Source organism: Balaenoptera ricei, chromosome 8 (assembly GCF_028023285.1).
Source record: "Balaenoptera ricei isolate mBalRic1 chromosome 8, mBalRic1.hap2, whole genome shotgun sequence".
Taxonomy (NCBI): Eukaryota; Metazoa; Chordata; class Mammalia; order Artiodactyla; family Balaenopteridae; genus Balaenoptera; species Balaenoptera ricei.
The window spans coordinates 1,797,501-1,824,411 of NC_082646.1; the positions used below are offsets into that span (position 1 = coordinate 1,797,501).

Below are 26,911 nucleotides of genomic sequence, written 5' to 3' on the forward strand. Positions count from 1 at the left end.
TCCTCCCAGACCAGGGCTCGAACCCGCGTCCCCCGCATTGGCAGGCGGATTCTCAACCACTGCACCACCAGGGAAGCCCATGTTGATTTTTTAATAGGGAATATTTACTAGGGTTGTGTTAAGGATTAAAGGAAATAATGTATATAGAGTACTTAATACCAGCCTCAAATAAATAAACACTAGCTATTTTGTTGTTGCTCCTGGTGGTGGTAGCACTTTGTTCCCAGGAGTAGCCCCCTTGAACTTGCACTGTGGCTAGAAGATCATTAACTCACAGAATTTAGACCAGAAGGGACCTGAAAATTCACGATCTAACTTCTTCACTCAAAACTAACCAAATAAACAATCAGACACCATCACCACCACACACACATACACACACACACTCACACAAATACACATACACACACAACACATACACATACAAACACAATACACACACCCCTAAGCCAGAGGGGTTAACTGATTTGCAAAAGATCACACAGCTGTGGAGAAACCAAGATTAGAACCTATGACTCCTGACACTTGGTGTAATGCTTTTTGCACCATAAAATAATACTTAGTATAGAAAATACGGCATGACCAAGCCTAGCCTGCATACTGTAATTCCCAAATTAGTCTTAACTCTAGTTTATGAAATAAGCTTCCTTGTTAAAACACAAAATAAAAGATAATCCTAGAATAAAACAATGAGTCTTTAAAAGTCTTTACTGTATTTTTTTAATAAACAAGCCTTGAGTATTTAAAAATGTGGTAGAAAGCAGTTCATATTTATATTAGTTTTCTCATGGTCTCTTAACATATTGTTATTCTCTGGGGATAATAATGATAATAGTAATAATAATAATAATGTGAAAACAACAATAACTATTTAAATCTCTTTAAAATCATTATCTCTAAACTCATCTCCACATCCCTTTGTGGCAAATATTTTTATGCCCATTTTATGGTAGAGGAAGCTTACGCTTAAAGGGCTTAATCACACAGAAAGTAGTTGGAAAAAAAATGGTATTCAGACTTTGGCCTCTATGACTCCAAATTATAAGATTCTCTTTTTTGTTTGTTTTAACTGTGCCATTCAGTCTTAAATAAAACACTTAAAACGTGACTGTCAAACACTGTGCCTGGACAGAGACAGGGTATAGTTGCAATGGGTGGAATTACTGCCCTTGAAATAAGAGGGCATGGTGCTGAACTTCTGTACCCTGTTCTTTCTAGAAACAGACACAGATGCCCCTAAAAGAAAATAGACAAGGAAGAGCCAGGTAATTTCTTTATATAAACATGTGCGATTTGCCCTACGCATTCACTTAGGTTTGACAGCTCAGATTAAGAGGCAGAAATTAACAATTAGTTATCAAATATTTACTTTTTACTCTGGAATTGTCCCAGCTATCCAAGGCAAATGTCATTTATGAGTGCTGGCTTAAAATTGAAGGAATTGAGATTTAGAAAATGAGCAGTTAGGCACAGATTAAGCCATTTATCAGATTTTAAATGGCATGTATATTAACAATCATATATAAACATGAACAATAACAGCTACCATTTATTAAGTACTTACTTATTTCCAGGCACTGTACTAGCATGCTATACACATTTACACTTAATTCTTATAACAACTTAGAGAGATAAATTCTATCATCTTCATTCTACAAATGAAGAACCAGGGCTCAGAGGGGCTAAGCCAGCGTGGCCCAAGGTTACACAAGTCTACTGGGCTCCAAAACCTAAGCTGTGGTGCACGGCCTCTCATACATTGTTTCAACCTTGTCATATCGGCTTTGTGTAGGGTGGTGCTGGTGTGTCCAGAGTTCCGTCCCCAATCACCTTTGCACAAAGAAACATTTCTCCTTTAGAAAAGCTTTTCCTATCTCAGGCTTGCTCTCTCACAAGTATACAATAACGTGTATACACAGTCTTGATAATAGGCACTTATTCATATAATACATTTTTATTAAACACCTATGTGCCAAGCATAGTTCAGTACACTGGGAGTATAGCGGTTTTTAAAGCTTATAGTCCAGTGCCAGAGAGACTTTAAACAAATAATCATACAAGTACATATAAAAGCATAAAAGTATATAAGAATTCTTGAAGACAATTTAAAGGTTGAGAAGAGACTGTAAGAAAAGGATATGAATTTGATGGGTGGGAGAGGACCGGGGTCATCAACAAAGACTTCTCTGAGGAAATAATATTAAAACCGAACCCAGAAGGAAACAAATATGAAAGAATAAGGTGGAGAGTATTTCAGGGAGAGGAAAGGGCAAATGTCAAATGTCTAGGGTGGAGAACACTTGCCAGATTGCAAGACACACACTTTAAAAACCTACACGTAAATGCACTACATTTGGGGGGAAGGATGCTACTTCATGTCAGGCTTGGTGTTATATGATAGGGATACAAGGATAAATAGAGCAGGACTTCCCTGGTGGCACAGTAGGTAAGAATTAGCCTGCCAACGCAGGGGACATGGGTTTGAGCCCTGGTCCGGGAAGATCCCACATGCTGCGGAGCAACTAAAGCCGTGCACCACAACTACTGAGCCTGCGCTCTAGAGCCCGCGAGCAACAATTACTGAGCCTGCATGCCACACTGCCGAAGCCCGCGCACCTAGAGCCCGTGCTCTGCAATGAGAGAAGCCACTGCAAGGAGAAGCCCGAGCACCGCAACGAAGAGTAGCCCCTGCTCACCGCAACTAGAGAAAGCCCGCACACAGCAGCAAAGACCCAACGCAGACAAAAATAAGTAAAGAAAAACTTTTTAAAGAAAAGGGTAAATATAGCAGATCCCGTCCATGGAATAGCTCAATTGTAAAGATAAATGGTATGATGAAGACATAAACAAGAATGCCTTGGGGGTGGAAGAAGGAGCAGTGAAGGCGTCATAAACGAGGTCTTATTCGAGTTGAGTCTTGAAGGGTGAGCGGCTCATAGGGCACACTAGTGGGAGTGTTTCTGCAGCAGAAGGAATATGGTGTGTAAAGGCATGGGCAAGAGAGAACGATGTAGCCCCAGAGAGAGATGTGGGGCTCCTTGTCAGAGGAGGGGCTGGCGCTGAGGCTATGGCCAGGCTGGGAATGGTTTTGTAGATCCTGTGCAGAAGTTTGGGCTTCACAGTCTCAGCCAGGGGCAAAGGTTGGGGGTGTTAGGCAGAAGCAAAATATTTAAGATGTAACTGTGAGGGGCATATGGGGTCTGAGTTATGAAACGGTGGTGGGCAGAGAAATGAGGAGACTTGTAATATTCCAAGGAAGAGATGATGAGCTTCTCAACTAAGCCAATGGCAGCGAGATTGGAGAGGAAGGGCCGTGAGTAAGACACATTGGTATGTTTAAGAGCACTCGGCCATGCTGAGGGTAAAGAGAACGTGTAAATACCTCATGGTAACCCTGAGCCCAAAGATACCTTCCTTCCTCAGGACACTGATTGCAATCTGATAAAATTGTGTTTGTCTGTCTCTCTGTATGTGTATGGAGAGACAATATTTTATCTATGTCTATATCTATATCTGTATCTGTATCTGTATAGGTATAGATGTGTATCTATATGTCTATATCTATCTATCTATCTATAGATCAATCTACCTATCCATCTATCCATCTAAAATGACCACACTCTGGGACTTCCCTGGTGGTCCAGTGGTAAAGAATCCGCTTTCCAATGCAGGGGACGCGGTTTCGATCCCTGGTCAGGGGACTAAGATCCCACACGCCGCGGGGCAACTAAGCCCGTGTGCCACAACTACTGAGCCCACACTCTGCAGCCAGTGCACCACAACAAGAAAGAAGCCTGTGCGCCACAACGAAGAGCCTGTGTGCCACAACGAAAGATCCCACATGCCACAACGAAGATCCCGCGTGTCGCAACTAAGACCTGACGCAGCCAAAAATAAAATAAATAAAGAAATAAAATAAAATATACTTTAAAAAAAAATAAAATAAAATGACCACAATCTGAAGTCCTTGTAGTTGTGCAGTGATCAATCTGCCCAGCCACGTTAGGACACATTGTAACCCACCACTGTCAACGAGAAGATAACCAGATGCATGCATGACCTGCAGGGGAGGGTCCCCAGTGTCTGCAGATGTGCCTGGGAACACACTGTGCTATTGGTAATCCTTTAATTAGACTCTTGTGGGTCCTGCCATTTTCTTTGAGTAATTTCAGCGTTTCTGGTAAGATTGTTATACATGTTTCATGTTTATCTGTATATTCATAAACACTAGAGATAGATGACAGATAGGTATGTAGATAGATAGATAATAGATAGGTAGATAGATGATAGATAGATAGATAGATAGATAGATAGATGATAGATAGACTCATTTGCCACAGATATGTGTCTGAAAATTGAACAAAGCTCTCTTGTCAAAATACATAGAAGCATTTAAATTTATTTCCAAGTGCTCCTTTGTTCGAAGGTTATCACAGAAACAAGGGGAGGGTCATGATGCTATTGCCAAACTCAAATCAGATTTAAATGAATTGCAAGTGTTGGACCTCCCTTGGCAACCTCGGCGCGGGAGAAACCAGGACGGCTGGGCCGCTCCACACTCAGTGCAGGCGCTGCGCCGGGGAAGCCGGCTGACCCGTGGCATCGCCGTGAGGGAAGATGCAGCGGGAGGACCTTCGAAGCGGAGGAAACAGAAAATGCAAATACAAATGTCGTGTTTAGGGCATTGATGGCAGGTTCAACAAAGAGGCAATGTAATATAACGGAAAGAATTCTGCCCTTTACTGACCACGTGACTTTCGGCAGTTTACTTAACCCTCCCCATGCCTCAGTTTCTTCATTTTTAATAGTGAGAATATCTGTTCTACTTATCTCACAATTTGTGAAGAATCCATGAGATAATGCATGTGTAAGCAAGTTGAAAGTCATCAAGTCATATGTTAATAAGTAATACATATTATTACATATTACACATTAGTAATGATGTCATAATTGAGAACAGAAAGAACTTTCCTTTCTCCCACGTCACCCTCTGTGTTTCCTGTCTTACTGGCGACCCTCACCTTTGACACTGTCCTTACCTTTCCTCCTTTGGGAAAGTGACAGAGGACAGTGTGGGCCTGCAGAAGATGGAGGGGGTCACTGCCTGAGGCTTGGTGAAATGTTTGCGTCAAGCTTCACCATCCCCCTCCAGGAAGCTCCCTCCTAATGGGGGAAAAGCACCTGGGGGATGAGGATGTCCCTCAAATATCCATAGAATTTTACAGATATCTCCTAATCCAGGACCTTTTAAACTATCCGATGAAACATAACATACATGGAACTGATAGCTCTGAATCGGGAGCCATATTGAGCAATCTGTCCCTGGGCATCAAAGCTGCAATGTCCTAAATTATCCTCCACTGACCAGCTATGCCCCCAACCCTCCCACCGCAGCTGTGTCCACCTTACAAACAGAGAGACTCTTGGGTCTAGAGAAAGAGAGCTTCAGATGGCCTAACACATCTGGCTAAAGCAGATACTATTCTGAGAATATTCTGGAAGGTTCACTGAAGTTGTTGCTTTATAAAAAAGTGAGAAAAAGTATTGACATTTCTAAGCCCAGAACAATTTTTTAACAAGCTGGAAAATACTGAAAAACGAGTAGTACAGTTTTCTCAAGAGAATGCAGTGTAGTTAGAAAGTACACTATTTTTTCCCACTGTGTATTTTGGTAAGATATGTGCAAAGAAATTTCAGGCCAGTTCCTAATGCAGAAATAATCCAAAATGTGGCAGATTTATAAGCCAGGTAATTTTTATTTATTTGCTAATGTGGATTCCCTTAAGATCGCAAATGTTCTCCATGTTACTTATGGCTTCTCCTTGAAAAGACTCACCTCTAAGATCTCAGCAGCATAAAACTCCAGGCTGCAGAGCTGTCTGGGTCCAGCATCAGTCATAATTCTCCTCTGCCACTGACTCAGGGTAGTTTGGAATCCACTAACACTCTGCCTGTTTGGTAATTGACAATTCATAATTAAACTGGCAGTTGGAATAAGTCAGCATAACTATAAGCTCGGAGCCTCCTCTCTCTGTTGGCCATCCTTCCTTTTATTTTGAGAATCTGAAAGAAAATTGAGAAGAAAGCTTTAGGTATCAGAAATTCTCCATTAAAAGCTTTGCCCTCCTTAGTTTTGGGATGTGTTCAATCTGTTCTTTGGATCTTTCTTTCAAAGAGGAATTAAGCAGGTACCCTTGTCAGCCTTGTGCCAGACACTGAGGAAAGAGAGGTGGGTGTCATTCCATCCTTATCCTCCAGCACCTCTCTCTCTAGGTAAAGAGACAGGCATAAAATAATCAGCTGTAAGTACAACACGTTTAGTCCCCTCCCCAGGTGGGGAGGTGGGAGATTCTCTTTACAGGATGTGGGGAGAGGTTAGGGAAAACTGCAAAGGGGAGGTGACCTTTGATGTCCCTTGAAAGATGAGCCATGTCTTTTCAGGTAGGAAATGAAGAGAAGAAGACGAAAAGCAAAGTTTTAGAAGGGCCTGTGCTTCTGCCGTGTTCCCGGGGGAGCCGGGTCCAGAGTGCGCAGTGAGCGGCCTTAGTGAGGACACTGCCGGGAAGAGGCTTGTCGCTGGGTTGGGGTTAGACTGCAGAGGGCTCAGGTCAGGGAAGATAGGCTTGTGCTAAGCCTGGGGGGCACGGTGAGCTAAGGGAGCGAGTAGCGGGGCTAACAGTTTGATGAGATTATTGCCTGAAAAGATCACTCTGGTCACATGGAGGGGGCAGGTTGGAGGATCCCAAATTGGAAAGAGACCAGGTGGGATGGTCCAGGTGGGAGGGTGTTGCAGTTGACCGTGTGGAAATTGGTGAGAAACCCAACCAGGTTGAGGGCGATGAGAAGTAAGATTAAGGAAGGAATCTAGGTATTTTCCGATGCCCAGCTTCAAACTGAATTAAAAACCAGGCCTGGAGGTAGGACAAGGTAGACAGCAAGAGCAGGGGGGTCATGTCAGCCTTTGCGATGCTGACAGGTGAGTGGACGTGGACCCGGCCCGTGAGAGGACAGCAGTCTGTTCTGAAAGGTGGCATCACTGCTGTTGTCATCCTTATCACCACTGTCATCTCAGCAGCTACCAGTGATCGCTTCCTTTATACCAGGCGCCCTGGTCAGCCATTGTTTAATTGAAACCTCATAACGTGAGTTTAGCTACTGCTATCATCTGTTTCACAGGTGAGGAAACCAAAGCTTGAAGAGATGAAGACACTTTACCTTGCCCAGATCACTCAGCAGGAGAGGAGCTGAGCTCCCGAGCTCTGCTCCTAACTACTCGGACATGGATACCATTAAAAATAAACTGTATAATACGATCTTAGCGTAACAGTAGTAGCCATGGCTACTATTGCTGGTGGGGTCTAGGGGAGAAAGCAATTAATGCTGAGTGGGAGAGTCAGTGAAAATTTAACCGAGTTTTAAAGGATACATTTTAAGGAAGGAGCAAGAATTTCCAGGAAAAGAAATGTGAAAGAAAATAATTCCAGGATGGCACAACCTGTGTGAGGTCAAAGAATTCAATAGTCTGGAGTGCTCAGGAAATGGTAACTAATCCATTGCGGTTGAGGCTTTGTGAGTGAGTCATTGGAAACAAAGGCTGAGCTGGGGATTACTTGTGTGGTTCTTGCATAAGCCAGGAGTTCCACTAAGAGGAATGAACACACGGGTCCGATAGGAACTCTTAGAAAACTTTGTATTTTCCCTTTGGTTCTGCTTTTCCATCAACCATCAGTAATGCCTGTCTCTTCAGTTACTGTTTCCCCAGAACCCCACACACACACCTGCGTCCTGGTACATCCAGACATTATGTAGAGCTGCTTCCATGAGTGCCCTGTACATGTTGTGTTAATGGTCACATCCTTGGTGAATCAAGCATAAAAATCTAAAATTTATTATTGAGAATAATATTTATTTTAAAGAACATGCTGTATGAATATTTATAGGCTAACACCTCCTTTTGTGCCAAGAATCGTTCTCATATATTTCTTTTCCCCTCTGTCTCCTTCAGTTCCTCCCCAGATCATGAATATCTCCTCAGACGTCACTGTGAATGAGGGGAGTAGTGTGACCCTGCTGTGTCTTGCTATCGGGAGACCTGAGCCAACGGTGACGTGGAGACACCTGTCAGTCAAGGGTAAGGCATTTACTTGGAGGAAGTTTTCAGAGTTGGTATATTGAAGACTTGCTTCTAATGCACAACAGAAGTTCAGGACTCAGAAAGCAATGCTGTATTTGTAACATAGTAATGGAAGAACAAATAGATTACATGCATCAGTCACTGGGTATTTTGTTCCAAAGAAGGGTTTGTAGAGAACATTTACTGAATTATTTTCTCAGTCCTCTTTATGACCTTAGAAGACTTTTGTTTTCCCAACTATGAAGAACAGAGATGCCATAAGAATAACTTCTAACAAAGATACTAATGTCTCAAGGTGGAGATGCATGGGTCAGTGGGTTGTCTGTCCTTACTTGAAGTAGAGGGCTAGAAAGCTAGACTGTGCACTGAAAATGTTGGTGTTATTTTGTGCATCCAGGAGAAAAAGGATCTCCTTCTCAGTGCTTTCAGGACACTTACCCAGAGTGGAAGAAGGATGCTGGAAATGGTCCAGTGCTCCTGGGCGTGCCTGTGCTGGGCGTTCAGTGATTGGTATTAAAACATTAGTTATGATCATCTCCAGCTTAATAGGAAGGGAACCAAAAGGACAGTGGACCTTATCCCTTTGGAAATAAAACTTACTCCAAGTTGAACTTGAGAGATGGGCAAAGAGCCACTTGATGTATTTACCCTGTTAACAGAAACTGATTAGTTCTATAAATTATGCAAGAAATAAGTGCTTTCTCAGGCATTAGAAAGTATAAACATGAAACCCAGTGAAAAGGAAAATGTGTGTAGTATGCCTGTGTGTGATATATAAAATAATATAAATCTAGAGGAAAACTTAGGAATAAATCTTAGTAATGTTGAGCTAGACAAGGACTTGCTAGTTCACTAAAAGCTCTAAGCATAAGAGAAAAATGATAAATTTGCTTTTGTATTATTTTCCTGTGATTGCCATAACAAAGTACTACAAACCTCATGGCTTAAACAACAGAAATGTGTTTTCTTATTGTTCTGGATGCTAGGTGCCCATGATCACGGTGTAGGCAGGATTGGTTCATTTTGAGACCAGTGAGGGAAGCTCTGTTCCAGGCCTCTCCCCTAGCTTCTGGTGGTTTTCTGGCCATCTCTGGTGTTTCCTGGCTTATAGGTGCATCACCCCAATCCCTGCCTTCATTGCCACATGGGCTTCTTCCTGTGTGCATCTCTCTGTGTCAAATTTTCCCTTGTTATAAGGGTAGCAAACACATTGGATTGGAGCCCACATTTATGACCTCATATTATCTTAATTACCTCTATAAAGACCCTATGTCCAAATAAGGTCACATTCTGAAGCACTGGGGTTAGAACTTCAAGGTATCTTTTGGGGGCGTTGGGGTGGAGGATGAAATTCAACTCATAACTGGCTTCATCAATATTGAAAATACCATTAATAGTAAGTGAAAAGACAAGCCACAGATTGGGAGCAAACATTTGCCATCCATATATCTGACAAAGAATTTACATCTGTGCTATATGAAGAATTCTTACAACATAATTCTAACCACCTACTTTGAAATGAACAAAACACTGAAACAGACAATTCACAGAAAAATATATATGAATGGAATATATATGAATGGAATAATGGAAAATATGCTCAACATATCTATCATAGAAATGAAAATTAAACTGTAATCAGATTCCACTACACAACTACTAGAATGGCAAAAATTTAAAAGACTGACAATATCAAGTGTTGATGAGGATGTGGAGCAACTGAAACTCTTATACACTAACTGTGGGACCATAAAATGGTATTGTTACTGAACTTAGTTCCAGGAGCTCGCCACTCAAAAGCTAATAATTCGAGAGGCAAGTGTCAGTAGAAAGGAAAGGTGCTTTAATCATGAAAGCCAGCAATCTAGGGAGATGGTGGACTCATGTCCAAAGACCAACTCTGAAGATTCTGCTCAGCCAGGACAGTTTTTAAAGGGAAAAAGGGGGGAAGAATCTCAGTGAATCATTTAGGCAGGAGGTTGGGTTCTGCATCATTCTGCGTTGCATGCAGACTGGCTGACTCTCTCTTCAGATGTCATCTGCCTTCAGGGTTGCTTGGGGGGGCTACTGGGGTAAAAAGCTAGTCTTACTTCTTTTTATCTAGGAAAAGAACCAACAGGTTAGACTAGGCATGGTGTGCATTCAGGAGAGCATAGGTCAGGAGTTAGTTTAAATTGCCTAGAGATCTCATTCCTATAATTAGGGTCTTTTAAGGTTAGAGGGGAACAGAAATGGACAAACAGGAAAGGGGCAAAAGTCTTGCTTTCAGTATAAGTACTATGGAAAACAGTTTAACACTTTGTTAATAAAGTTAAGCATACACTTAGCATATGACCCAGCAATTCCACTTCTAGGAATTTACTGAAGATAAATGAAAACATATGTCCACAGATATACATTGTACACAAATGTTCATAGCAGCTTCATTTATGATAGCCTCAAACTATAAATAAACCAAAACCCTCAACAGGTAAATAGTTAAATTGTGGTAAATTTAAGCAACAGATGGTTTCTCAGAAATTAAAAAGAGCAAACCACTGATACATGTAACAAAATGGATGAATCTCAAAAGCATTCTGCTAAATAAAAGAAGAAAAAAAAAAAACCAGGTACTGTATGATTTCATTTATATGAAATTCTACAACAGGCAAAAACTAATCTAGAGTGACTAAAATCAAGTCAGTGGTTACATAGGGTTGGGGTTTTTGGATAATTGACTACAAAGGGTACAAGGGACTTTTTGGGGTGATGGAAATCTTGAGCACCGTGGTAGTTATATTGGTGCTGAATTAGTGAAAACTAATCAACGCTACCCTAAAAATGGGTGCATTTTGTTGTCTTTGAATTAAATCTCAATAAAATTTGAAAACTATACCTACAGAGATATAGGAAATAATGACCTGAAAATGTGCCCCTAATCTGGAACATTAATTATGTGAGAAGCATTCACCAAATGAAAGACTGGATTTGTTACTAGGAGCATTATTCAAACTTTCACTATCTCATGTTCCCTATGTACATTGAGAATACATATTTCAGCCCCTGCCTTGTTACAGGGAAAGATAATGATAATAAATCCACCAGACATCCTTTGTGTAAAGACCTCAGTTATTGAAATCCAAAATGTCAATATTATAAAGTAATATTAACAAGAATATTAAAAGAGGCATAAGGGATGTCACAAAGCTCAACTTCAATATAAACACAGCAGTAGCTTGTGTTCCCAAAGATACAAGCCCCATCCGTGGAAATTTTGCTTAAAGTCAGGGGGAATTTTGATTTACATTATACACAAAAATATGTCTAACCATCAGACTAATTTCAATGCATTTATGTGATCCTAAACACACAGTTTTCTCAACCTAGGAATCTTTTGGAAGGCGCTTTGACTTTGTGGAACTGTTTTAAAGCAGTTCTTTATAATGGTTCCATGGTAAGGGTTCCCTCTTAAAATAAGAAAGATTCAGACATAGTCCTAATCTTTTATATAACATAATAGTTGCAATGCAGCCTCAAAAAAAATCCCAAATTGACATTCTCTCTCTCCTCTTTAAGTCTCCCAGCCTGTGTTCAGCTTTCAAGTTCCCGTTTGTGTTTTCATCGCTCTGGCCTTCACTTTGCTGTCTCTGATTTCCCCTTTTGTCTTTCTTCCCCCCCACCCCCAGTGACGTTTAAACATTTAAACTCAAAGTATCATTTCCCGAGTTTGAAAAGCACTAGAACCTGGAGGATTTGCACGTTTAAAATTTGTACCTGCAGGGTGACCACTAATATTTATTTTTAGAAGGACACACCTTCTCACTTGGAGTTGGGGCGACTTTGGGAAGTTGCTTTCAAAGGTTTAGAAGAGCAGCCAATATAACTTGAACAACAAATAGCATTTTTAAAACAATTGACTGTTTAGTTCAGCAAGCAAGAGTAAGAAACAGAAGTTGTAATGACACTTCCTTTGAAATTCCAACAAAACTACATCAGAGAACGTAGCCCCCTAGACAGCTGTGTTCCGATAATGTTAATGCAATGTTTGAAAACTATTGTTTAAATTTGGGGATCTCTATATCAGGAATGAATAAACAAGCTTCCATTTAGAAAAAGAATATTTTAATGAGCAGATTATATCCTTAGATCCTAAAGATTAAGAATAGTGGTTATGGTTTAAAATGACAGACTAAAAGCACATGACAATCTCTATAAATTACAGAAAAAGGTAAAGACAAATGAACTAATAAATCCATGATCACACTAGAAAATAGTAATCATTTGTGGGTCAGAAACAATGAGGAATCTCTGAAATATAAAAAGTACATAGACATAATGAAGGAAAAAAATGCAGCTCTAAAAAAAACAAAACAAAACAGGAATACGATCTATGCCTGAAATGATAGTTGAAAAAGGAAGCATTTTAGGTCATGGTAAAATGTTAAAAACTGATTGGAGCTGAGGGTAGGGAGCCCTGAGGGCATTTGCCAATTTCCATGATGTCAACAGTCCCATCTTTGCCACTTTCCTTGGCACCCCCTTGAAGTAACTTGTTTTTTTAGGTATTTTTAGGTTTTTATTTCCTCTTAAAAACAAACGAAATTGTAAATCAACTCTACTTCAATTTAAAAAAGAAAAGAAAACAAACAAGCAAACCCCAAACAAGTCCTTCTTATGAAAGCAGAGTGAAAGTTTTGAACAAAAAATCACCGTGACTCCAGATGTGGATGTAAAGACTCCTAATGTTTCTGTCCAGACTAGATGTGCAGCTGGAGTCCTCTGACCCCCGGTTCCCCTTGCAGTACTGACAGGTGCACCAGGATTCCCAGAGACTAGGCAGGTATCCCCACAGCACATCTGCCTCACTTCTGAGGAAACTGGAGGTTTTTACAGGATCGTGATTATTAGCACTGCGAACATCTCAAAGCAAAGTGCTAAGTACACACACATTCGAGGGGGGGGGGTTGCATTTGACCACGTATTTATTCTTTAGCTTTAGATATAAAAAGTTATATTTAATTTATTTTCAGTAGCAGATGATGGGTTTTTTAAAGTATATATATTCATATGGATTTGCTGGAGAATATGGCTCTTGTTTAATGGACTTCACACATAGGATCTGCTCTGAGTGACCTACAGCTTAGAAACTAGGATAATGATGGAATCCCAGGCCAGGGAAAAGTGGGCAGTCCCCGGACAGGCAGCCAAAGTGGACTGGCAAGGAGCCAGTGTGTTTGGGATACACTGTGACACAGGTGGGTTCCAAGAATGATTTTCTCTTCCCTTCCTGAAGGACAGGAGAAGCAGCTCTGGGTCAGCATTCATTGAATGTAAAAATATGAATAATGTGAAAACCATGTTGGAAGAGGGAGTAGCGGAGGACACAGCCCAGGCTGTTGGGTTGGAAGGAGGGTCTTCTTTCCTTCTTAAGGCGCTGTAATAATCCACTGCAATGCTTGCACACCTGGCCCCATTTCCAATAACATATTTGGAAAGACCAGATGTTTGGGGAGAATAATAAAGTTTTCTTTCCTGTTTCCTCTCCATGGAGATTTTAAGATGACAGCTATTCACCTGTGAGTGAGTTGCTGCTACAATCCACTCATATACAGTAATACCTCAGGGAGCAAGAGAGCGAGTTATTTCACAGAAGTGAATTTTCCAGGTAACCGAAGCTGATTCCTTTATGCATTGACTTGAGTCATCTTTAATGGAAGCAGTTTGAAAATGGATTACGCTTGTCTCTGTTTCCTTGAGGAGAGTGGATGTCATTTGGCCTCATTTTTAAAATGTAATATCAACATCGTACATACCAATTGTTTGTATCTCACTGTTTGAGGTCTGGATAACAAAGAACATGGCCCTAAAATACTGCTTAAATTCTTGTTTCAGTTTTTTAGATAGTTCCTCTATCTTTCTTTTCAGTTTTTTAGATAGTTACTCTATCTTTTCTTCCTTCTCTCAAATCGGAGGATTGTCAATGCTTCCTAAAGACCACGTGTGCCTTTTAGCAGCTTCTATCTACTTCTAATTTGTCGTGAGCAACAATCCATATAACCAAGGTGACGCGTCCTAAGTAAGAACGTAGTGGTGGGGGAGAGCCTTCTCTGAGGAAAGGCCGTGAGCTTTCAAGAATAAGTGATAAGTGGCACATATGCTGGGGGGAGTATGTGCAGCTTTGTTCTAGATGTATGAGGTTGCTAGACCAGTGGATTCCATGTAAGAGAAGAGGGATAATTCCAGCAAAATCATCATCCTTGTTTCTGACCTGGCTGAGCAGGTCTTTCTCTCCTATTCACTGTGCTACGTATTGAGGTTAGGAGATGTACTAGTCCCAGAATGTTTCTACCACAGCTCTTATTTTTCATGCTAGAAATTCTTGAGAAGAAAGTCTTAAAAGAAATTGCCAAGTCCTTAACATTACAAATAAAAGAAGCGCTAACTTGCCCTCATATGAAGGTGTCAATTCCTCATGGCTGGCAGGGTTAACTTCTAGATGGAACTAGACTTCATGCCCTTATGACCTGGGATTGAAATCTGGCCTGAGCCTTGACAATCTGAGTGACTTTAGAAAAATCATGTCACCTCCAGGATCCCCAATCTCCTGGACTGCAAAATGGGGCTATTTATGCCAACTTCCTCAGATGATCATAAGGACCAAAAGAAAAAATGAATGGAAGGCTTGTAATTGCACTGGACACACATATATGAGTTGCCCAGCAGTTTTCTAAATTGCTGTTGTGCCATGTTTTAATTAAATTCCTTCTCAGAATCCTTGTAGCTTATAGTCAGCCTGAGAACTCGTTATGTTAGCGTCATGCTTATTGCGTGTCAAGCCCTGTTATACACTTTACCTGTTTTAACTAATTTAATGCCCCAGCAACCCTGAAAGGAAAGTGCTAATATTTATAATTGTGCTTTTCTTTTTATGTATTATTATGCCCATCATTATGCTTATTCCTATCTCTGTCTTTGTCTCTTATTCCTCAATGTGTTGGGTCATTCATTAGTGATTCAGTACCTCTCTGGTACATCTAAAAATTCAGAATGACATCGCAGTTTTATTTGTAATAGGCAAACTTGGAGACAGTCCAAGGGGTGACTTGTTAGACAAACTATGTCACATCTACACCTTGAAATGCATTTCAGCAATAAAAAGAAGTGAACTGTTGGGGCACCCGACATCCTGGGTGGACCTTAGGGCATTATACAAATGCAAAGAGTCAGTCTCAAAGGGTGGGGATACTGTATGATTCCACTTCTATAACATTCCCAAAATGGGAAAATTGCAAAGATGCACAACGTATCAGTGATTGCCAGCAGTTGGGGCAGGGGAGGGAAAGGGGCTGCACAAAACAGTTGCTTTGCAGTGAAAGAACGGCTCCATGTCTTGATTATTGTGGTAGTTAGATGAACTGATAATGTGTGATGAAACGTTAGAATTATACACAAAGACATAAAAAATGAGTACCTGCAAAAACTGGTGGGATCTAAGCCCCGTCATGTGGTTAATTGCTTCGTGCCCTTGTCAATTACCTGGTTTTGATAATGTGCTTTAGTTAGATAAGATGCCACCACTGGGAGAGCTGGGGATGAGTACACGGGACCCCTCTCCACTATTTTTGCGACTTCTTGGTAATCAATAATTATTTCAAAATAAAAAGTTCAAACTAAGAATCATAAATAAAATGAACCTCTAGGTTTCCACTAATAACATGCTCATGTAAGAAGGTACTGTTTATAAAATATTTTCACACGCATCATTTCAAGTGACTTTATAGCAACTCTCTAAATAGATCCAAGAAGAAATATTCCACCTATTTCCCAGGCAAAGAAACAGACTTGAAAAAGTTAACGGCAAATGACTGACGGTAACTAAGGTGGGGGCCCTGTGAAAGGAGCCGCATCCCTGTTTCTCAAGTCTCGAGCTCTGTCTGCTGTGCAAAGGTGGCTCCCATCCCTTGAGGGTGGAACAGGTACAATACAAGGTGATATATTTTATCAAATTCTGCTTGTTATCTGGGGCACCCAAGGGTGCCCATGAGCTTACATTCTCCTAATTCCACACCTACCTTCCTGCGTCTGTACAGTTTCCAGCCACCGCTCAGTATTGTGCTAAGGAAAACACAGCCTCCAAATGAAAAACACTTCCCTGCCATTGTCTGCGGTAGGTCTCTGTTGTTACTCTGCTTCAGTTAAAATAAACCCACTGAGACCTACCAACCTCATTTCTCTTCTAAGCCATCCCAGGTACGAGTTCCGGCCACTAACAGGAATTGCCTATTAGTTGACCCGCTGCCTCACCCAGTCCTGCCCCTACTTCTTTGTCTCTCTGCGAGGCAGCCAGGATCCTTGTTTCTAATCTGAAGTTGTGTTTAGAGCCTAATTAACCCCCAGAGTGTGAGAAAGGGGTGTCTGAGATGAGAAATCAAGGTTATCCATATCTTGCTCAGTGGAACAGTTATGGGCAAACAAGCTGTTCCTCTCATATTTTTGCAAAGCAAATTTATGTTCACTAACTTTGGTTCTTGTTGTAAATGAGAAGTGTGTGAAGGTCTAGCAATGCACTTTTCACCATATGGGTGCCCATATGTTTTCCTCTTTTGCTTGCGTACATTTTCGCTTTGGCATGCACATATGCCTGTATTTTTGCAACTTAACAATATTAAAACTAATCCCATTTATGCTCCTTTTGGGTGAGTTGATTGAGTCATAAATTCCTGAGAGTCTCTTCTTTGGGAGGCTGAAGTTCTTTTGTGTGAGCAGGGGGAGGGCAGAGCGAGCTTTCCTGGCAGAGGGACGCAGGCAACCAGCATCATTGTGGAGCTGATGTAGCTGATGACCCTGACCCTGGCTCCCAAGTGGTGAATCAAACCCTGGGACACTAGGAATGTGGGCTCATATGCCTTGGTAGTCTCTTCCTCCCTGGGAAGAAGCCCTCACTAAGAAAGAGAAAATAATCCCCCAGGGGTCTCTCTCTGAGGGTCCAGGCGAAATAACTTACCTTAGCGCAAGCAGTCATGATGTCTTGAGCTGTTATTCTTGATGTGCGACTGTACTTAATGCTACTCACATTCCTTACACAGAGTTGATCAACCATGTATATCAGAAAGGGGGCAGCTAGAAATTAGGGCTGCCCTGAAGGAAACTTAGCTTCTTCCCTCGGCTTTTTAGATACTAAAAATAAGAATGGATATTAACATGTCCTATACCAAGTGAAAAGCCCAACTAACTCAAATGTAGAATTAGAATTGGAAATGCTACCTGATGTTTGTTGTAAGGTGGTGTTGATATTTCTCTCTTTTGCATTAATTCATTCATTCCTTCGATGCATCAAGAATACATGGTTGCCTCTATAGCAACCATGGTGTGTAAAACAGACATGATTCTTGCCCTTATGGAGCTTATAGTCTAGTCAGGGAGATAGTCATTATTCGGATCACCAAGAATATGTAATTTCTGAGTGTGGTAACCGCTATAAGGATGGGTGGTAGGGCAGTATGAGCTAGACAAGGGTAAGTCTTTCCTGAGACAGTGATGCTTTAACTGGCATAGAAGATGAACAGGAGGGACTTCTCTGGCGGTCCAGAGGCAGGACTCTGTGCTTCCACTGCTGGGGGCCCAACTTTGATCCCTGGTCAGGAAACTAAGATCCCACAAGCCATGTGGCGCAGCAGGAAAAAGAAAAAAAAAAAAAGATGAACAGGAGTTAAGTAGGGACAGGGATGGGGATATGGTCACGTGCTGGGGCCAGGTTACGTGGAAACCTTCCAGGTGAGGGGAAACAGCATGTGCAAATGCCCTGAGGTGAGGGGGTGTGTGCTTCTCCAAGAAAAAAAAGAACGCATCTTTTTTTCTAAGTCAGTTTTTGTTTTATTAGAGGAAAAAATCATTTTAAGTTTATTTTCACATGACAGAGAAAGATCAGAAATATTTCAGTTGCATTTTACCCAAATTAATTGCTTATTCAGAGAACTTGCATTTTCCCCTATGACAAAGTAATTCTTTTTTTTTTTTTTTTTTCAGTTTTTTGAAATTGAAGTATAGTTGATTTACAATAGTGACCAAAGGGGAAAGCCGTGGGAGGGGCGGGGGCTGGGGAAGGATAAATTAGGAGTTTGGGATTAACATGTACATACTACTATATATAAAATAGATAACCAACAAGGACCTACTGTATAGCACAGGAACTATACTCAATATTTTGTAACACCTATAAGGGAAAAGAATCTGAAAAAAAATATATATGTATGTATAACTGAATCACTTTTCTGTACACCTGAAAGAACCGTGTCTTGAATGTGTAGAAAGCAGAAGAGACCATGGGCTGTGGTCGGGGAGTCAGGGGCCAGATCACACAGAGCCCTTTACAGAATTTGGTCTTTATTCTAAAATCACGAGAAAATGCAAAGACAGTTGCGAGTAAGAGGGCTTGGAAATGAGATGTTCTTATGTCTGGATTTAACCAGGAACATTGCATGTCTGATCTATTCATTATCTATGTAAATCTGGCAGATCACTAAACCTCTGTCTCAATTTCACGCTATAAACCAGGAGAGAGTTAGTAATAATATGTACCCTTGTGGAGGAAGGGAGAATGGAATTTGGAAGTATCTATTCCAAATGCTTTTTAGATTATAATGTAAGAAGGGATATTAACATGTATCATAGCAAGTGAAAAGCCCAACTAACTCAAAAGTAAAATCAGAATTGGAAAGGCATCCAGAGCTGCCTGCCTTCTGTTGTAAATCTTTCTCTTTGCTATTGCGATGTCAGATTATGCCACTGAAATCAGTTGGACACTGATAAAATTGAGACCAGCTTTACAAGTACTGTAGATCTAATTGGCCTCAGCAGTGGGTCCACGGTGACTCTCGCTTCTGAACAAAATTGTAGGCTTCAATAGAAAGTAAGCATCCTGGCTCCGTACTCACGTACTGCAGCCACCTCTGGAGATAATGCACTTTAATTTAGACACGGAGCTCCTTCGTCGGGACAGATGTTGAAGGAGCATCAGAGAAGTCTGTTTCCTCCCTACCTCCTGGACGAGCCCCCTTGATGGTGGATTGAAAGGACCTCAGGGCCAGCTGTGAGCACCTGCAGTTCTTGGTGTTGCTTTTCCACAGCCGTTTACATCTCTTTCCAAAAACCTCTACATCTCTAAAAGGAACCAAAGTTCCTATAAATCATCTTTTCTTGCTCAAGCTATTTTAAATTGGGTTTCTCTCCCTTACAGACAATGTAGTTCTGGTTAAATTCACCATGTGATGGACAAGCTGCAGGTAAATGAGATGAACAGAGCAAGGTCCCTGCTCTGAGCCCAGAGCGGAGCAGGGGAAGGACTCGGAAACCTGACATTGCTGCATGGTGTGGATGGCGCCACGCCACCTGAGATAGCCTCTTTCTCATAGAAACGAGACAGGGAAGGGGATGCCCGGGGTCCTGGTTAACTTCAAGGCCACTGTCTCCATCATGGGTCAGGGAAGACCCTGGAAGTTGACTAAGAGCTCTGGGTGGGTTGCTGAGGGGGTTCCATGCCTAAATCAGCTAGAATCAGGCCGAGACAGACACACACCAGTACATCAGTGCATCAAGTGCACAGCATTCATCCAGGTGATCACAGGGGCTGTGGAGCAGGCTTGCCAAGGTGGAGGCACCGAGGATACAAGAGTGGCAACACCCAGCCTCTGTGCTTGCCCACCTCTCTCGCTGCTCTGGGACCAAACACCTGGTTTGTCTTAATGTGTTCACTCACTGGTTCACTAACTTTTCCTTGAGATGGTGTGCTCCATCCCAGCCAGAGAAGATACCTCTCCCCTCCCAACACATAAGAGAACAGGTACCTGGCTTAAACGTTTGTGATGTTCTCTGGCACCTAGCACAATGCCTTGTGACCAGAAGGTACCTATTGAATTATTGCATGCTTATCTGTCAATCTTGCACCTATCTTACAGAAGCCAGAGGAAAATAAAGCAGAGGGCTGTAGGGGTCTGCCTAGAGTAGCCTCCAGATCTGGGAAGCATTGTCTGGGGGATAAAGGGGGAGTTTGGTGTGTGGAGTGAAGCCGTTTGGGGAAGGTGAAGCCAAATCCGACCTTTGTACCCTGACACCAAATTAAGTCTCGGAGACAGAGTTTTGGGTGAAGTAGAAAAGAATGGCTTTATTGCTTTGCCAGGCAAAGGGGACCACAGCGGGCTAATGCCCTCAAAACTGTGTGTCCTGACCTGGAGGTGGTAGTGAGGAGTTTTATAGTGATGGTTCATAGAGGGCGTGGTCAGCTCGTGGTCATTCTTCTGACTGGTTGGTGGGGAGGTAAGCAGGAGTCAGCATCATCAACCTGGTACTAACTGGTCTGAGGTCTACGTGCTTGTGGGCAGCAGACAGTTAACTTCTCCCACCTGGAGGGAGTTTCAGTATCTGCAAAACAGCTCAAAGGCATTGTGATGTGCATCCCCTGAGGGGGCATCAGGACCCTGCCTCACGGCTGCACTATTGTTTCTTGACTGTTCCTCCCTTGTCTCTGCAGCCCCTCCCTTTCCTAATTAGCATCTGTTTGAACCTGAACCTGTCCATTGGAACTCAGGGAAGGTCAAGGAGGCTGAATGAAGCCTATTTCCTGTAATGAAGAAATGGGGGACACAGGAAGGCTTTTGTGCCCCAGAGCCCCACAGGGTCCTGTTCAGTTTCAAAGGCACTCAAGTTTGATCTGCATTAGGCGGTTGGGGGCACTTCCAGTTTCATCCCTAAAGTGCTTTTTTTCCCCTTTTCCCCACCATCTCTCCTAGTCCATCCTTCTCTAAAAACTGTCCACCATGCCAGGGACCAGGTAGTCTTACTGCCGAGGTTTCTTTATATCAGATTTTTACCTAATAGCAAGGCTCCCACCAGCCTGGGTCTCCAGAGGGTGGTGATCTGTGATCTGGAAGGTGTTCCTCAATTCCTGACCCATGCTGTCCTTGTGGAAAACCTATGACTTGTGCTGGAAAACTCGTTAGCTTTATAAAGGGGATGTACGTCAAGAGTTGGGCTGACTGGCCTTCACCATGCTGTTCAATTTGGACAAATTGTGTGACCGACTTTACCATCTTACGTTCTGTGTGATGCTGCAGTTTTGGGCTTCCCTCTTGCTGTGGTCCGAATGTGGGTTGGAAAAGAATTGCCAGACACAAGGCAGAATGTAAAGAAGATAGAATTTATTAGAGGGAAGGGTCGCTGCCAGAACAGTGGGCTGACTTCCTAGTCTGGGGGAGTTGTGCCCGAACATGTGCTATTGATCAGTTTTTATAGCCAGAAAACAAAGGAATGGTCTGAGGTGAAAATTTCGTTTACTGATTGGTTGAGGCACATATACCCTTCCTTCTATAGGGTGGGAGAGGGACAGGCCAGTTGCCTTTCCTTATTTGGGACAGGTCCCGTTGCCTAGGTGGGTGTTGCCGAGGTGGGCTCAGGAATTTCGTAACCATCACAACATGGTGGGGAGGGTGAGTAAGAGTCCGGTAGGGGGTGTAACGCTGAAACTTTTTCAGGCAGGGTCATCCTTTGTCCTTGAAGCACCATTGTCCTTGGAGCACCACATTACCCCCTCTCTTTATTTATAGATTCAATCCAATTCCTTGGCCCTATTGGATACCCTGCTCATATCTACCTAACTGCCTAATTCCCTCTCAGGCATTCAGGAACCCCTTTGTGAGGAGAAGGGGCAATGAACTCTCTCTGGCTGCCTCCTGCTGAGCCGGGGCCTCGTGGGACCCTGGGTTCTTGTTGCCTGGTCTCTGTCAGGGTGTATATAGGGAGGAGTGTGGGCCCCATGGAAAGTGATAGCAGCTTGTTCAAGGGTTGTACAAGTGTTGTCTGGCCGGTATTCTTGTTGCATCGCCATTTGGAGGTTTATTTGTTGTATTCTGGAAGAGACAAACTTAACAAGGAGGTTAAAAATACATGGCCCGAGGATTAGTAAAAGTAGAAAAGCCACTATAGGGCCTAGGAAAGGGGTTAGCCAAGAGAACCAGGACCAGATATTAGTCTTGAAGTCCCACCAGTCAAATCCCCCTGAGACTCCTTCCTTGTAAACTCCATTAGCTCTTTCAATAATGGCTCGAAGATTAGTCTGGACCTTGCCCTATTGGTTGACAAAAAAACAGCAATCCTCCTTTAACATTGCACAGGTCCCTCCTTGATTAGCTGTTAGGAGGTCAAGAGCTCTTCTATTTTGTAAAACCACTCCTGCTAGAGAATTTATTTGTTCTTGTAGCATGTTAATTTGAGCTGCTAGGTTGACAGTCTGTTGTGTGAGTTCAAGAGAGAGCTGTCGGGCAGTGAAAATGGAGTTTAAAAGTCCAGCTGAGCCTGTTCCTATACCAATGAGATACTAGGACTGATACTATAGTGAGAGTTGCCTGTCTCTGTTTATGAGGTTGAGAGTATAAGGGAAGCGAGATAGTGTCATTTACAAGAGTAAGGTTAGGAATAATGTATGTAAGAGTACAGGTCCCCGTCCAGTTAGCTGGAAGACATAAATAAGCATTAGACCCACATAAGAAATAGGTGCGATCTGTAGGCTGTAAGCACACATTCATTGTGATGTTGAAGTATGGTTTCCCTAAATGAGTGTGGGAATGTTCTGTTCCCTCATAAGTAGTAGCTAAAGTCATTCTGGCTAAAGGGGAAAGGCAAGCCACTTTTGAGGGATGAGTAGAAAAATTATAGGCCCGGTTACAAGAGGGAATAGTGGGGTACCAGCCTACATCATAGTCTTCAGGTGTCCTAAGTGTCTTACATTCTTCTTGCTTAATATTGAAGGGTTGGAACCAAAAATTGTGGTTTTTGTAGGGACAGCTTGGAGACGGGGTAGGGCAGATGGAAGTTCCAAAATAGCTAGCTTGAGTCCAATCGGTGGTTATATTGAGGGGTTTTGGGAAGTAAATTTTGTAAAAAGGGGAATCATAATAATAAGAATGGGGGTAGTTAGTTCTGTCATCGGTTAGGAGGGGAACCCACGTTCGGGTAGAGGAAAGAGTGAACGTATGATTGCAGTCCTAGGAGATACTGAGGAATCTACCTACTGAGGGTCCTGGATGAGAGGGGGAGGACACACATAGAGGGGCTGGGCTGATCATACCATAGAAACTGAAGGGAATATGGGTCCTCGAAGGTTGTAGTGAGGTTTTTGATGTATGTAGTTGAGAAGTATATGATCTACAGTTGGTTTTACTCTGGGGTTGATGGCCCATCCTGGTCTATTGAAATATGAGGAGGCTAGATAGGATTCAAGTTGGCTCCATTCAGCTGGTGGAATGGGGAGTGCCACGAGGCCATATCGGGGGGAAACCATGGCACAAATCCAGCAGTTCCTGTATAAACCCAGAGATAGCCGATCAAGAAGTTTAAGGGCTTCCTGAACTGTAGGTAAGTATGGATGTGGATTATATGTTTGAGTGAAGATAGAAAAAGAAAGAAGAATCAGAACAGTTCTCGGGAAGTTATATTTAAATATTGATAGAGTTGATCCAGGGTATAATCTTGAAAGTCTCCCTGGAGGGTTTTGTCTGGTGTTAACTGATATACGTGTTGTCGTTGCTGGGAAGGGGTTAGGGTGGATAGGTGGGGATTTTGAAGCTTTATATTTTGTAATAAAAAGTAATAAAAGTGGAGTGTTGAGGCGGTATTCGGGGGTGGTCTACCAGAGAGAGATGATGGAGACGACAAAAAAAGTAGACCAGGGAGCTGATTAATAGTATACCTCTAAATTAGGAGGTGTCAGGGTGTGAGAAATTATGATTGTACCACCTTAGAGATGGCTGAGTCAAGCAAGAATGCCAGGAGGTAGTTCCACAGGAGTAGGAGAGAGAGAGAGCACGGGAGAGAGAGAGATCCCATAAAAAGAAAATGCGGTGATAAGACTGAAAATCAGGCTATCGAGACTTGGGGGTTGGAGGGGCATCACCTGATTGTCTTTTGAAGAGGAGGTGGAGACCGTCCAGAGGCTCACAACTGTAGGGGGCGTCCGGTGAACCTTCAACTAGTTGAGGATTTTCGTCTTCTGGAGGAGGGGCAGTCTTCAGTCGCGGCACATGAATCCGAGGAGTGAAGCCTTGTATTTTGGCGGCTTTGGGGGTGGTCAGTAGGACTCGATATGGTCCTGTCCACAGTGCTGCGAATGGCCTCTGATCCTGTGGAAGGGTCTTAACATATACCAAGTCGCCTGGAGTTAAGTGGGGAGAGGTTTCTGTGAAATTGGGGTCAGGCTCAGGACTATTTTGATCCTGGTATTCCCAGATACTTTTAAGGGTCCGTCCTAATGTTGGGAGATATTGTGCCAGATAGTGAGTTTCTGGATCCACCAGAAGGTCCATATTTAAGAATGGTCTTCCATAGAGGATTTCATAACGACTTAAATGAGTCCTGGCCTTGGAGTGATGCGGCCTCTTAGGAGAGCAATGGGAAGGAGGGTGACCCATGTCTGGTGTGTCTCTATGGCTAACTTAGATATTTCTTGAGAGCTTGATTGGCTCTTTCTACCTTGCCTGATGCCTGAGGTCGCCATGCTGAATGAAGATAATAACTGATTTGGAGGGCCTCGCTGACCCTTGGGTCAGACTTGAAATAAACATGGGGCCGTTATCTGATTGTAATGAGCGTGGCAGCCCAAACCGAGGTATGATATGCTCCACAAGGGTAGTGGTAACCTCGGATGCTCTCTCGATCTTAGTAGGGAAGTCCTCTATCCATCCCATGAAGGTGTCTGTCATTACTAGGAGATATTTAAAGCCTTTACAAGGGGGCAAGTGGGTAAAATCTATCTGCCAATCTTCTTCTGGTTGGTTCCCCCACCATTGGACCGGGTGAAACAGTGGGGTGGGGGGGTTTTATAGCCCCTTCTGGGTTGGCCTGGCAACAGACTGGGCAGGCCTGGGATGTAGATTGGAGGGTTGAGAGAATTCCTTTCCCTGTGAAAATTGTCCCTACCAGTTTAAAGAGGGATTTAGCTCCTAAGTGAGTAGCCTGATGAAAGTGGTTTAGAATCTTCCATTGGGAGGCTTCTGGTAGAAGGAGCTCGGCATCTGGGCTCTGTAGCCACCCCTCTGGGGTTAGAGTGAATCCACAGGTTTGTCCCTCTTTTAGTTCTGACTGTGAATATTGTGGGGATGAAGAGTCTAAACTTGGGATCAAGGGGGCCTGTAGGACATTTTGGGCGGCTCTTTTGGCCTCTCTATCTGCCATATTATTTCCTTTAGTTATATCTGACTGGTCCTTTTGGTGTGCCCTGCAGTGGATAATGGCTACCTCCTTAGGGGCCTTTATGGCCTCTAACAGGTCCCGAATCTCTGGCCCATGTTTGATAGGAGTGTTATGCGCGGTCAGTAGGCCCCTTTCCTTCCAGATTGCCGCATGGGCATGGACTGCATGAAAAGCGTATGCTGATTCTGTGTGAATGTTAATTCGTAGTCCTTTTCCCAACTGTAGTGCTCTAGTTAGTGCTATAATCTCTGCTTTCTGGGCAGAAGTAGTTGCCCCATGAAGTGGGCCTGATACCATTACTTCTGTTAAACTGACTATTGCATATCCTGACATCCTTTGGCCCTCTCGAATAAAGCTGCGGCCATCTGTAAACCATTCTGCATCAGGGTTAGGCAAGGTGGTGTCTTGTAGGCCTGGCCTGGCACTGCAGGTATGATCAGTTACTTCTAGGCAGGAATGTAGTAGATGGGTGTCGGGGTTTGCGCTGGGCAAGAGAGTGGCAGGGTTTACAGTAGTACATGGCTTAATTGATACTTCTGATCCCTCCAAGAATAAAGCTTGATATTTTTGGATTCTACTATCCGAAATCCAATGAAATGCTTTGGAGTTAAGGATATCCATGACCTGATGTGGAGTATATACACGGTAAGCAGCTGACCCATTGTTAGTTTGGGAGCTTCCCCTGTTAGTACGGCTGCAGCAGCTAGTGCCCTAAGGCAGGGGGGCCACACTTGAGATGTCGTGTCTAGGGTTTTAGACAGGTAGGCTACTGGGCGCTGAGATGGTCCCAAGGATTGGGTTAATACTCCCAGGGCTACTCCCTTTTTCTCATGAACAAAGAGAGAGAAGGGTTTTGTCAGATCTGGTAGACCTAGGGCTGGGGCTGTGACTAGGGCCCTTTTTATTTGTTTAAAGGCTGCTTCCTTGTCAGGAGTCCATTCAAGAGTGAGATCCTCTGGTCCCTTGAGGGCCTCATGAAGAGGCTTAACTAACGGTCCATAAGTAGGAATCCAAATTCAGCAGGAGCCTGCCATTCCTAAAAAGGTTCTAAGCTGTTGTTTAGTGGCTGGCTGGGCCATATGTAAGATTAGTGTTCTGCGGTCAGGAGCAATATGCCTCTTCCCAGGGTTAACACTAGTCCTAAGAAGGTAACCTGTTGGGAGGTGATCTGTGCCTTAGCTGGGGAGCCCTGGTACCCTTGTTCTGCTAAATGTTTGAGAACAAGAATAGTATTACTATCTGAAGTTAGTCTTTCTGGGCTACAAATTAAGAGATCATCCAAGTACTGAAGTAAGCAGCCTCTATCTTCTAATGTCAGTGATGAGAGATCCTTTGGTAGTGCTTGGCCTAACAAATGGGGGCTGTCCCGAAAACCCTGGGGTAGGACTGTGCAAGCTGCTGGGCATATTTGGTATTAGGGTCTCTCCATTCAAAGGCAAATAGGAATTTAGAGTTAGAATGGGCTGGGATGCAAAAGAAGGCATCCTTTAGATCCAGGACAGAGTACTACTGGGTTTGTATTGGAATCTGGCTCGGAAGGTTATATGGGTTAGGAGCTAT

The 26,911-nt window shown here is 42.9% G+C and overlaps 1 protein-coding gene across 1 annotated transcript in view; it reads left to right on the top strand.

The window, feature by feature from the left end:
• Positions 1 to 26,911, top strand: part of OPCML (opioid binding protein/cell adhesion molecule like) — a 501,038-nt gene that overhangs the window by 384,508 nt on the left and 89,619 nt on the right. Inside the window, exon 3 of the mRNA XM_059930011.1 lies at positions 8,006 to 8,131. Coding sequence (XP_059785994.1) covers positions 8,006 to 8,131 — 126 coding nt within the window. The remainder of the gene's footprint in view (positions 1 to 8,005; positions 8,132 to 26,911) is intronic.